The sequence below is a fragment of the Muscardinus avellanarius genome (genome assembly GCF_963383645.1).
Source record: "Muscardinus avellanarius genome assembly, chromosome: 2".
NCBI classification, from domain to species: domain Eukaryota; kingdom Metazoa; phylum Chordata; class Mammalia; order Rodentia; family Gliridae; genus Muscardinus; species Muscardinus avellanarius.
In genome coordinates, this window is record NC_137787.1 from 519912 (window position 1) to 533832 (window position 13921).

The 13921-nt window shown below is 50.7% G+C and overlaps 1 protein-coding gene across 1 annotated transcript in view; it reads right to left on the reverse strand.

Moving 5' to 3' along the window:
* Positions 1-13921, reverse strand: part of FARP2 (FERM, ARH/RhoGEF and pleckstrin domain protein 2) — a gene marked incomplete at both ends in the record, with an annotated part of 117693 nt that overhangs the window by 55615 nt on the left and 48157 nt on the right. The window contains 2 exons of the mRNA XM_080720054.1: positions 670-765; positions 11703-11850. Coding sequence (XP_080576180.1) covers positions 670-765; positions 11703-11850 — 244 coding nt within the window. The remainder of the gene's footprint in view (positions 1-669; positions 766-11702; positions 11851-13921) is intronic.

Sequence of the window (13921 nt, forward strand, 5' to 3'; positions counted from 1 at the left end):
CCACACATATAACTGTAAAGGCTGCAGAACAATGAAGTTTCTTTTTGTTTGCCCCACTGGGGATGGAACCCAAGGGCATCCTATCTCCAAGCTACACTCTCCATCCTATTTTATTTTTTAGTTAAGTTGATGAATGCCTTGCTAAACTGCTGAGGTTGGCACTGAACCTGCAATCCTCCTGTCTCAGTCTCCCAAACACTGGGATTACAGCCACCATGCCCAAGTTGAACACTTAAGTCTTACACCTTCCCACAACTGTCAACATCCTGAAGTGCACCTTTGTGATCACTCTCTTCTCACCTGCAATTATGGCAATTTTCCATGCACATTGGACATGGTGGTGTGTGTGTGTGTGTGTGTGTGTGTGTGTGTGTGTGTGTGAGAGAGAGAGAGAGAGAGAGAGAGAGAGAGAGAGACAGAGAGAGAGAGAGAGAGAGAGAGACAGACAGACAGACACACACACACACACGGGACTGAAGACATGATCTTAAAAGCCTAGGAGATGAGCGTGTGGCCTGCTAAGCAGACTGCCCATATGCCCTTCCAGATCCTGCCCTTAAAATTCCTGTGGATGGCACTGACGTGATTTATAAAGTAGTCTTCAAAATCTTTCAATACTCTAAATGAATAAATTTCCTTATCATTAAAAATATTCATAATAATACTTACATGTACCTCTGGGTGGAGTTTGATAAGAAACCTTTTCCTCTTGAAGCTTAGTTTACGGACCTTGGACCAGTTGAAAGTATTGATTTTGGTGGTGCCCTGAAATACAAGAGACAGATGTGTGGTAGTATATTTGTGATCTAAATACATACTTCCCTTTCTCATTAAGTAGAGACCACTTAAGTTACATCTTTTTATTTTTTGTGGTACTGGGGATTGAGTCAGGAGAATTCTATCTCCAATACACCCCCAGCCCTGTTTTATTCTTTTTTTTTTTTTTTTTTTTTTTGTGGGACTGGGGATGGAACCCAGGGGTATTTTTTACCCCAAGCTACACCTCCAGTCGTATATTTTATTCTTTATTTTGAAACAGGGTCTCAATGAATTGCAAAGGGCTCCACTAAGTAGCTGAGGCTGGCTGCAAACCCAGATCCTCCCATCTCAGCCTCCAGAATGCTGGGATTACAAGTGTGCACTAACACGCCTGGCTGGTCTTTATTTTATTTATTTTATTTTTTTATTATTAATTAATTAATTTATTTATTTTTTAAATTGGTGCATTGTAGTCATATACCAATCACATTGGAGTACAAGACTTGAGAGGATATACAAGCACACATCATTCAATTAGCCCTCCTCCAGCCCCCATCCCATTCCCTCCCCTCCCTCCATCCCAGCTTCTTTGGTGATTAACTTTGATACATTTGTTTATGTACCTCCTGCGTTTTAAAGAGGCTCCATCCTCCACTATTACATACCCTCTGAATGGTCACATTAGTTGCTTCACTATAGGGCCCTTTCTATAGCTCAACCTCTTCCTGTAGCCCCTTTCCTCCTAGTTATTGTTGATTAAGAGAAGCGTCTGATTTATATTTTCTGCGATATTTCTCTGTGCATGCTGCGTTGCACTCTTGACGGCCCCAGTAGTGGCCTGGCTACTCAGTGGACTGATCCAGACCTCGCTGGCTCAAGCAGCGGCCTTGCCTCATGGGAGGCCCCGGTTCTGGTCTCGCTGGCCCCTACACCGGCCTAACCCCTCAGCTGGCTTCAGTCCCGGCCTTGGAGGCCGCAGGAGTGGCCTTGCCTCACGGCAGGCTCCGATGCTGGCCATTGGCCCCTGCACCGGCCTAACCCCTTGGCAGGATTCCAATCCCGGCCTTGGAGGCCCCAGCACCGGCCTAACCCCTCAGCAGGTTTTGCTCCCGGCCTAGGAGGCCCCAGCACTGGCCTCGCCTCACGGCAGGCTCCGGTGCCGGCCTTGCTGGCCCCAGCACCGGCCTAACCCCTCGGCAGGCTCTTATCCTGGCCTCGGAGGCCCCAGCACCGGCCCTGCCTCATGGCAGGCTCCGATGCCGGCCTCGCTGGCCCCAGCACCAGCCTAACCCCTCGGCAGGCTCTTATCCTGGCCTCGGAGGCCCCAGTACCGGCCTTGTCTCACGGCAGGCTCCAATGCCGGCCTCGCTGACCCCAGCACCGGCCTAACCCCTCGGCAGGCTCTTATCCCGGCCTCGGAGGCCCCAGTACTGGCCTTGCCTCAAGGCAGGCTCTGATCCCGGCCTCTGAGGCCCCAGCACCGGCTTTGCCTCACAGCAGGCTCCGGTGCCGGCCTTGCTGGCCCCAGCACCGGCCTAACCCCTCAGCAGGCTTTTATCCCGGCCTCGGAGGCCCCAGCACCGGCCCTGCCTCATGGCAGGCTCCGATGCCGGCCTCGCTGGCCCCAGCACCGGCCTAACCCCTCGGCAGGCTCTTATCCCGGCCTCGGAGGCCCCAGCACTGGCCCTGCCTCATGGCAGGCTCCGATGCCGGCCTCGCTGGCCCCAGCACCAGCCTAACCCCTCGGCAGGCTCTTATCCTGGCCTCGGAGGCCCCAGTACTGGCCTTGCCTCAAGGCAGGCTCCGGTGCTGGCCTCGCTGGCCCCAGCACCGGTCTAACCCCTCGGCAGGCTCTTATCCCGGCCTCGGAGGCCCCAGTACCGGCCTTGCCTCAAGGCAGGCTCTGATCCCGGCCTCGGAGGCCCCAGCACCAGCCTTGCCTCACGGCAGGCTCCGATGCTGGCCTCTGGCCCCAGCACCAGCCTAACCCCTCGGCAGGCTCTTATACCGGCCTCGGAGGCCCCAGTACTGGCCTTGCCTCAAGGCAGGCTCCGATGCTGGCCTCGCTGGCCCCAGCACCGGCCTTGCCTCACGGCAGGCTCCGATGCCGGCCTCGCTGGCCCCAGCACCAGCCTAACCCCTCGGCAGGCTCTTATACCGGCCTCGGAGGCCCCAGCACCAGCCTTGCCTCATGGCAGGCTCCGATGCCGGCCTCGCTGACCCAAGCACCGGCCTAACCCTTCAGCAGGCTCTTATCCCGTCCTCGGAGGCCCCAGCATCGGCCTTGCCTCACGGCACGCTCCGATGCCGGCCTCGCTGACCCAAGCACTGGCCTAACCCCTCAGCAGGCTCTTATCCTGGCCTCGGAGGCCCCAGTACCGGCCTTGCCTCACGGCAGGCTCCGATGCTGGCCTCGCTGGCCCCAGTACTGGCCTAACCCCTCGGCAGGCTCCAATCCCGGCCACGGAGGCCTTAGTAGTGGCCTTGCCTCACAGCAAGCTCCGATGTCAGTCACTGGCCCCAGCGCCCGCCTAACCCCTCAGCAGGTTCCGATCACTGTCTCTGTGGTTATTATTTCAAAGGTTCCAGGTGTAATGTATCAGATGTCTGCCTCCCCTGAGTACTGGCCACTGCCATTGCCACTGCCTCCACCATTTCAAATCCTTCCCAGGCTCTTTTTCCACTCTGAATGTTGTCCAGTGTTCCTAAGCATGCGTGATGGTAGCATTCGACATTTGGTGTAATTTCTCCAAAAAAATAAGGTCGGTAGGATCCGGTTTTTGCTTCTCCTGAATACAAGTCTCCACCACCATCGCGGAGACCTCTTTCAACACCGCCTTTCTCCTTGGTCTCCGCTAAACTCTCTCCTTACAGGTGATGTCCGAGATTCTTAACAATATAGAGAAATAGCAGTCCTCCTTCACGGGGAATTTTTCCATAAGTTCCAGTGCATTTAGATAAGTTTTGTCTGCATCTCCAGTGTCCTGGCATCCATAACGGCCTTCTTACCTCCTCTCCAATATTTTTCTTTTTCTGTTCTTTTTTTTTTTTTTTTTAAATAAGAGAAGACAGTATATGTGGTTTGAGGAGGTAGTGGGATCAGGCACTCACTCAGTAGCACTGTAACCCTGTCGGTTTCCCCATGGGTCCAGAGTGATCTGCACTACTCCGCCTGGGGCCCAGGGTCCTGCGACCCGGGCCCCAGCTGGCGTGCTCCGCGCAACCCCTGCCCGGAACCCAGGGTACTGAGCCCGGTTTCTCCAGGGGTCTGGCGTGTTACGCGCGGTTCGGCCCGGGGCCCAGAGTCTCGCGACCCGGGCCCTGGCTGGCGTGCCCCGCCTGACCCCCGCCCGGGTCCCAGGGTACTGGGCCCGGTTTCTCCAGGGGTCTGGCATGCTACGCATGTTCTGGCCCGGGGCCCAGAGTCTCGCGACCCGGGCCCCAGCTGGCGTGCCCCGCGCGACCCCCGCCCGGAACCCAGCGTCTTACTGGGCCCCGTTTCTCCAGGGGTCTCGCGTGTTACGCGCAGTTCGGCCCAGGGCCCAGAGTCCCACGACCTGGGCCCCGGCTGGCGTCTATTCTTTATTTTTGAAACAGGGTCTTGATAAGTTGCAGAGTGCCTCACTAAGTAGCTGAGGCTGGCTGCAAACCTGCAATCCTCCTGTCTTAACCTTCCAAGTACTGGGATTATAAGCATGAGCCACCACACCTGATTTGGTACTGGGTTTGAACCCAGAGGCATTCTACGTTTGAGCTACTGACTGAGACCTATTTTATTATTATTATTTTTTATTTTGAAACAGGTTCTCACTAAGTTTCTGAGAGATTGCTATGTTGCTGAAGTGGGCCTTGAACCTGCAATCCTCCTGTCTCAGCCGCTCTTTATTGGAATAACTTGCACGTACTATATCACGCCAGGACACTTAAGTTACATCTTGACAGATAACACAACAACCTGTTTGATATGTTATCACTTTATCTGGAACAGCTGAATTAAAATGTCCACACCAAAGATATTAGTATTTGATAGATTTGATAGGCTTTATTATGTTTTTTTAATATCAATATTACCATAACATCTTTTGTGTATGTGTGGTACTGGGGATGGAACCAGGGGGCATTCTGCTCTGAGCTACAATCCCAGCCCTATATTTTATTCTTTATTTTGAAACAGGGTCTCACTGAGTTGCAAAGGGCCTCACTAAGTAGCTGAGGCTGGCCTTGAACCTGGATTCCCCTGTCTCAACCTCCCAGGTACTGAGATTACAAGGGTGTGTCACCATGCCCAGCTCACATGACATGTTTTGAAGTCGACCATGCATGGGGAAGGTCAGGATGGGAAAGTGGTGGTGCCACGCAGGGGTGGGATCAGAGTCAGGCCTCTCTCCAACAGAGTGGAAGAAGGCTGGAATCAGCCCTGAGTGCCTCTCTAGAACAGGAACTAACAAGGAGCTCCTGTTTTCCATGTGTGCAGATGGACAGAAGCTGAAAATGTAGCTCTGTGTGCAGATTCACACCTCTAAGAGTGCTTGGGAGTGGACACACTCTGAAAAGCACTGGCACACTTACTGCCCGGGCCTTGGCTTCTGGAGGCCACTCTACACAAATGGAGGCTCCTTGGAGATAGGCTAATACTAGGGGGAGCAGGTAGGGTGCAAGCTGAGCCTGGAGTGTCTGCATAAGAAGGAAACAAGTGGTCAGGAAGGCAGGAGACATGGCAAACGGCACAAGGCCAGTTTTAAGAGACTCCCTTGGGTCAAACGTGGGCACCATGAAGGTCAACACAATGCTGAGAAAGCGGGGCGCGGTGGTGCACGCCTGCAATCCAGCACTCGGGAGGCTGAGACCGGAGGATCGCGGTTCGCGGTCAGCCTCAGCTACTTAGTGAGGCCCTCTGCAACTCAGTGAGACCCTGTTTCAAAATAAAGAATAAAGCCGGGCATGGTGGCGCACACTTGTAATCCCAGCATTCGGGAGGCTGAGACCGGAGGATTGTGGTTCGCGGACAACCTCAGCTACTTAGTGAGGCGCTCCGCAACTCAGTGAGACCCTGCTTCAAAATAAAGAATAAAGCTGGGCATGGTGGCGCACACTTGTAATCCCAGCATTCGGGAAGCTGAGACCGGAGGATTGTGGTTCGCGGACAACCTCAGCTACTTAGTGAGGCCCTCTGCAACTCAGTGAGACCCGGTTTCAAAATAAAGAATAAAAAAAAAAAAAAAATAGGGCAGGGGATGTAGCTCAGAGGTCGAATGCCCCTGTGTTACATCCTCAGACCCGCAAAAAAAAAAAAATAAATAAAAATAAATAAATAAATAAATAGAATAAATAGAATAAAAATAGGGCAGGGGATGTAGCTCAGAGGTCGAATGCCCCTGCGTTACATCCTCAGACCCGCAAAAAAAAAAAAAATAAATAAATAAAAATAAATAAATAAATAAATAGAATAGGGCAGGAGGTGTAGCTCAGAGGTCGAATACCCCTGTGTTACATCCTCAGACCCGCAAAATAAAAATAAAAATAAATAAATAAATAAATAGAATAAATAGAATAAATAGAATAAATAGAATAAAAATAGGGCAGGAGGTGTAGCTCAGAGGTTGAATACCCCTGGGTTCCATCCCCAAACTCGAAAAAAAAAAAAAAAATGCTGAGAGCAATAGATGAGGCTCAAATCTGATTCCCTGGTTCCCTTTCTCTCAGCAGGAGGAAGAGTCAGAGGGCAGCTGGCACAGTGATCTAGATAAGAGGTACCTGGGGTGAGGTATGGGATGTTTACTCAAGTCTCAAAGAACCTCTCTACCACAAAGGTGTGTGTGTGTGTGTGTGTGTGTGTGTGTGTGTGTGTGTGTGAGAGAGAGAGGAGGGGGGAGAAGAAGGAGAGAGAGAGAGACAGACAGGGGATTGAGCCCAGAGACATCCTGTCCTTGAGCTACTGAGAGTCTCACTACTTGTTGAGGCTGGTCCTGAACCTGCAATCCTCCTGTTTCAGCCTCCCAAAGTACTGGGATTATAGGCATGCACCATACTCCCCGACTCACAAAATATTAATTCAGTATAGGAGTCCTTTTATGAGCTCAACATGGTTTTGAAGTGAGACTTGAATGCTTTATGCTTGATTAAAAGCATAAAACAAATTTTTAAAAAGGGGAACTTCCTGAGAGTGGTAGTTTATACCTATAATCCTAGTACTAGGAGGCAGAGACAAAAGGATCGCAGGTTTGTGGCCAGCCTCAGCTACTCAGTGAGGCCCTCCACAAATTAGTGAGCCCCTGCTTCAAAATAAATAAAAGCTAGGTGTGGTGGTGCACGCCTGTAATCCCAGCAGGCAGAAGGTAAAGACTGGAGGATAGTGGTTCGCAGACAGCCTCAGCTACTTAGCAAGGTCCTTGCAACTCAGTGAGACCCTGTTTCAAAAAGAAAAGACTAGCCAGGTGTGGCGGTGCACACTTGTAATCCCCGTACTTGGGAGGCGGAGACAGGAGGATCATGCAGGTTCGAAGCCAGCCTTGCTGGCTTAAGAGACCCTGTTTCCAAATAAAAATATAAAATAGGTCTGGGAGTGTAGCCTGGAGGTAGAAGGGTTTCCAGGAACCCCAGTACCACACACACACACAAAATAATAATAAATAAAAAATTAAAAATAAAAATAAAAAAGACTAAAGAAATAGGGCTGGGGGTGTAGCTTGGAAGTACAGTGGTCTTGGGTTCCATTCCCTGTACCCTCTCCCCCCTAAAAAAGAATAAAAAACAGGTCTAGGGGGTGTAGCTCAGAGTTAGACTGCCGCTGGGTTCAATACCCAGTATTGAAAAAAGAAAAAAAAAAAAAAAAAAAAGCCGGGCGTGGTGGTGCATGCTTGTAATCTCAGCATTCAGGAGGCTGAGACCGGAGGATCACAGTTTGCAAACAGCCCAGTTCGCGGACAGCCTCAGCTACTTAGTGAGACCCTGTTTCAAAATAAAGAATAAAAAATAGGGCAGGGGGTGTAGCTCGGAGGTCAAATGCCCCTGGGTTCCATCCCCAGACCAGAAAAAAAAAAAAAAAAAAAAAAAGACAAAAGTTCCTGACTTAAGAAATGTTGTTGCAGTATTTGTAATTCTAGTATTTGGGAGGCTGAGACAGGAGGATAAAAGGTTCAAAGCTAACCTCAGTAATATAATTAAACCCTCTGCAACTCAGATCCTGTTTTAAAGTAAAAAGACAAAAAATAGGGCTGGAGGTATGGCCCAGAGGTAAAATGACCCTGAGTTTAATCTCCAGTACGCATAATACACATGCACGAAGAAAAAAAGACACCCTGAAGCCAAGACACCAGGTTAAAGGCGGACCGAAGTATCCTAGCTCCCAAAAGGATGCCAAACACAGTCACTTGAATTTCTACTCAAACTAAAATACCTGAGGATTTTTTTTTTACCATAGTTCTCAAAGCTACTTTACTAAATTGTGTCCTAAAAACATCAGCAAAAAGCAACAGTAAAGCAAAACATCAGCAAAAAGCAACACAAGGACATCCTCACAGCCCCGGCTATGCACACTGCTATGCACCCGGCAAAGCCCTAAGGTCGTGGCTACCAGAGAGGCAAGAGGAGCACCTGTCCTCCATGGCCAAGGCAGGAAGCAGTTGCGAGACGCACAAGGGTTTCAGCCGCGGACTGCTTTCCGTTTTCCCTTGTGGTCAAAATAAAATGACCATGTCTCAGGGCCTTAACCACCATCCTGCACCAAAAGACAGAGAGCCCGGTGCGGTGGCGCACACTTGTAATCCAAGTACCTGGGAGGCAGAGACAGGAGGATCGCAGCTGCTTAGTGAGGCCCTCTGCAACTCAGACCCTGTTTCCAAATAAAAAAAGAATAAAGTAGGGCTAGAGGTGTAGCTCAGAGGTAGAATGCCACTGGGTTCTATCCCTGGTACCACAAAAACAAAACAAACATAAGAACATAAGGAAGAAATCCCAGGACAGACAAGGCCTCCTCTGCCATGCCCACCTCTGGTCCGGCCCGTCAGCTGTGGGACAGTGAGACCTCCTGCTCTGGTTTGAGCACCTAGCCACGGTCGGTGGCGGAGTGGAGGCGGCAGGCGCGATGGGAGCAGAGCCCAGCGTGAGGATGGCTGGCTCGTGCCCCAGGCCACCCCTCTCGTGCTACCCTCCCTGGGCCGCATCCGTCCTGTCTGCTCACCTGTGCTTCAGTGCACAGCACAAGCCCACCTTGAGACTGTGCCTCCTGGACTCTCATCCGCCCGGAACTGCCCTCCTCACAGGCCCAGTGCTACTGCATATGCAGTCCAGCATTAGTACTCATTGGAGAGGGGTCTTGCTCTGACGCCCAGGCTGCTCTTGACCTCCAGGAGCACAGCCCAAAGCAGCTCTGCATCCTGCCCACGTGCGATGGACGGGATGTGGCATCCTCCTGAGGAGGTGGAGTTTTGTTCTGGTTTCCATCTCTTCCATCCCTGGTACCAGTTCAGATGAGTCTAAGCCGATCTGCTACTTGTCCCTTACAACAGAGACTTTCTTGGGTGGGCCTCCTGGAGTCCTGAGGTAAGGGCTAGTCCAGGCAGGGTTCCTCAGGCGATGTTAAAGCAAGAGGACTCCTGAGGGAGATGGCCGTGACCACGAAGGGTCTCTGCACAGAGGCTTATCAGCTGAAAGGATGGGTGCAAGGACCAGGGCACAGTCCATATGCTGGCACCGGTGAGAGCAGAGAACCATCAGTGCCTCCAGCCAGGCCGCCTGAAGGACACGGCAGCATTTTGGAGAGGTCGGGCGCAGAGCGCACCATCGGATCCAATCACAGGGAAACACCCAGGCCACAAGTGAGGAGTACACCACTGAAATGGAAAGGGACTGCTCTTCAACACCCCCACGTCACTGGAGGTAAGGAAAAAGGAAAGGCCACGCTCCAGACCCAAGGAGACAAGAGGCCAAGCGCCAAGCTGGTCCTGGACCAGATCCTGCACTGTAGGAGAATAAAGCTAGAAAAGACATCATTGGGCCTGCTGACTCACTAAGTAGCCGAGGCTGGCCACAAACCTCTGACCTTCCTGTCTCAGCCTCCCGAGTACTGGGATTAAAAGTGTGCACCCAAACTGAGCGTGGTGGCACACACTTATAATCCCAATACTTGGGAGGCTGAGACAGGAGGATCACAGTTTCAAAGCCAGCCTCGACAACTTAGTGAGGCCCTCTGCAACTTAGTGAGACCTGTTTCCAAATAAATGAAATCAGCGTGGGAGTTTAGCTCAGAGGTAGAATACCTCTGGGTTCAACCCCCAGTGTCATACACGTGCACGCGTGCATACACACGCACGCACGCACACACACACACACACACACACACACACACAGTGCTACGTCTGTGTATTATGTTTTTGTATGCGACACTACGAATTAGGCCTAGAGGTATTATACTTCCAAGCTATACCCCCCAACTCTGTTTTTTTTTTTTTAATTTTTATTTTGAAACAGAGTCTCACTAGGTTGATGAGAGCCTCACTACTTGCTGAGGCTGGGTGCGAATCTGCGGTCCTCCTGTCCCAGCCTCCCAAGTCCTGGGATTCCAGGCGTGCCCACCATGCCCAGCCTGGTGTTCCTCTTGATAGCACACTCCTCATTCGTGGCAGGGAGTGGAGAGTGCAGCAGGGGTGGCACAGCCAGCAGCCAGTGCTCACAGGGCCCCAGGGGTGCAGCCCTGCGGCCGGCTCCTCCAAGCTCTCCTGCAACCTCAAAGTGTGCGCGTTAGTATTTCACGGAGAGGCTCCCAGGCTGGGTGGCTGCTGTGCGGGACCCAGCATTAACACCTGCAGGAGCCCTGTCAGGCTGGCAAGAATCGTGTGTGTGTGTGTGTGTGTGTGTGTGTGTGTGTGTAGTGGGGACTAAATTCAGGCATTCTGCCTCTGAGTTAAACCCTCAGCCCTATTTTATTTATTTTTTTGGTACTGGGGATTGATCTCAAAGGAATTCTACCTCCAAGTTATAGCCCCAGCCCAATTTTTTATTTCTTACTTTGAAACAGAGTCTAAGTTGTGGAGGGTCTCACCAAGTAGCTGAGGCTGGCCTTGAACCTGTGACCCTCCTATCTGAACCTCCCAAGTGCTGGGATTACAGCTTGTGGCACCACTCCTGGCTCTTACTTTTTTATTTTGAAACAGGGTCTCATTAAGTTGCTGAGACTATTCTTGAACCTGTGACCTTCCTGCCTCAGTGTCCCAAGAACTAAGAAAGATTACAGGCATGTGCCACGGTGCCCAGAACTTTCAGAGAGCAGCCTCTAGTTTCTGGTTTTCCGGCATCAGCCTGCAGAGCCCTCTAGGGGCCTTTTCTTTGCCTGTGTGCCAGTTTCTCGTGAGCCTGCATCATCAGGGAGGGGCCTCTGCCACGCTGTGACCCGTACAGTGGAGAGGAGAGCCCTGCCTCTTGCAGCACAGGGAGCGGCAGTTCTGCCCCGCCCGGGTTGTAGCTGTTTTTCACGCAGACAAAACCAGCCTGTTTCTAGCTCCAGTGCCCTGGCAGTCAGCGGTACCCAGTGTATCTGACTCTGAGCCCTGTCTCAAAGCTCTTCCCCAGCAGAGTTCATACTCCTCTCACTAGCACAAAGAGCCCCTCAAGGAGGAGCCAGAGTTGCAGTTTAAGATTGTCAAGGTGTGATTTTTGGTTCAATGTTAGAATGACACTGAGAAGGGAAGGGAGCAGGCGCTCTGGGCCAGTGGGTAGCCCGTGTGCGTGTGGGGGCGTCAGTGACCTCCACACAGGAAGCATAATCACACTGTGCTAGCGAAGGGTAAGGAAACCGCTCTCTGCTGGATGAGAGATCGGATCAGGCAACATGCAAAGTTCCTCTTCCCAATCCAATACCGCCCCATTTGCCAACAAACTCAGCAGACACGCCGTCCAGTGGCAGCACCTCGCCGCCCTGCTCCCACCCTCCACGCCCCTCTGCCTACCTGGAACACAAGGACACCCATGTGGGAGACTGCCAGGTTAATCTTGGCACCCTCCCTGTCAGAAGCCGCGTGGAATCTGATGCCATACATTTCCAGCTTCCGAGCAATTTCAAGCACCTGGAAATCTGACTCGGCAGGTGTCTGGCCCCTGTAAGAAGGACAGTTTGACAGGTCATATTCCTGAAACACATGCTTCTCATAGAGCCAGAACACACTGGAGAAGTCAGGAACATACAAAACAACCAACAAGGGAGACTGTGTGTTAAAGTGGCGTATGGCTTCCTGTTTGTGTTTACTCAGTACAAAACAATATACCACACACACAGGCTAAACCATAATTTCCTCCTGTTCTTAATCTCTGTCTTTCTAACCTAAAGTCCTTATTAAGGAATAGAATGCTTCCTTTGAAGCGGGCGTGGTGGGGCACCCTTGTAATCCCAGCATTAGGGAGGCTGAGACAGGAGGATCACGGTTCGTGGACAGCCTCAGCTACTTAGTGAGGCCCTTTGCAACTCAGTGAGATCCTGTTTCCAAATAAAGAATAAAAAACAGGGCTGGGGGTATAGCTCAGAGGTGGAATGCCCCTGGGTTCCATCTCCAGTAGTGTAAAAAAAAAAATTAAAGAATCAAAAATAGGGCAGGAGGTGTAGCTCAGAGGTTGAATGCTCCTGGGTTCCATCCTCAGACCTGCCCCTCCCCCCCCAAAAAATGCTTCTTTTGGTCACTAGATCCTTGACTTAATAGTCTGCTTGTGAGATTGACAAGAAATTGTAAAACATCATACACATTTGTCAAATATTAAGTCAGAGAAAATATTAAGTCAGTGGGGCACCACAGAGAATAGCAGTGCCCCACTAAACCATTTTAATACTTCGAGAAGGTATTTTCCTAACGTATACTACTAAGCATTAGAATATACATTGTGTGTGTGTGTGTGTGTGTGTGTGTGTGTGTGTGTGTGTGTTACTGAGGATGGAATCAAGGGGCCTTCTTCCTCTGGGCTACACTCCCAGACCTATTTTATATTTTATTTGGAAACAGGGTCTCACTAAGTTACTGAGAGCCTCACTAAGTAGCCGAGGCTGGCTTTGAACCTACATAATCCTTCTGTCTCAGCCTCTCAAGTACTGGTATTACAAGTGTGAACCACCATGCTCAGCTTAAAATACACTTTTATAAAGCCAAGTATGGTGGTGCACACCTGTAATTCAGGCGGAGACAGGAGGATCGCGCAGGTTTGAAGCCAGCCACACTGGTTTAAGAGACCCTGTTTCCAAATAAAAATATAAAATAGGTCTGGGAGTGTAGCCTGGAGGTAGAAGGGTTTCCAGAAACCCCAGTACCACCAAAAAAAAAAAAAAAAAAAAAAAAAAAAAAAAAAAGGCTGGGGGTGTAGCTTGAAGGTAGAATGCCCCTGGGTTCCATCCCCAGACCTGCAAAAAAAAAAAAAAAAAGTGGCCACACATGCAGAAACACTGTACTGTAAACACTGTGATATCCTGTTCAGAATGTCTAGTGGGTTGTGGAAGAACCATAAAATCATAAAACAATGTAAAAATTTTATTTGGTTCTTATTTTGTAAGACTTATATGAAGATGCTGTGGAGACATGGTGAGCAGGCCAGCAGAGGAGTACCTGGAGAGGGAGCGGAGCCCCGCCTGCGGGGGCACCAGTTCATTCCCATGAGAAGCCCAGTGCCTGATTCACCCTTCTCTGCCTGGACACACTTCAACACACACTCGTGTGTGCAAGCACATACACATGTGCAGGGACAAACACATGTATATATACATGACCACAGTATACACACACACCAGCACACATGTGCACATCCAGACAGAGAACATGCATAGGAACACAGACACAAATACACACGTGCAAGAAACACACAGGCACATGTGTACATACTGGAACACACCTGTACCCATACCAACACAAAGCTTCCCCGCAGGCCCAGCTCTTGTGTGTGTGTGTGCGCATGTGTGCACGCACGTGCACATGTGTGGTACTTGAGATGGAACCAGGGGCCATTCTATCTCCAAGCTACACCCCAGTTCTATTTTTCATTTTGAAACAAGGTCTCGCTAAGTTGCAGAAGACCTAAGTTGCTGAGGCTGGCTTTGAACCTGCTATCCTTCTGTCTCAGTCTCTCCAGTACTGGGATTACAAGCACGTGCCACAACGCCCCGCTGCAAACTGGCATCTTAAACAGGCTCTTC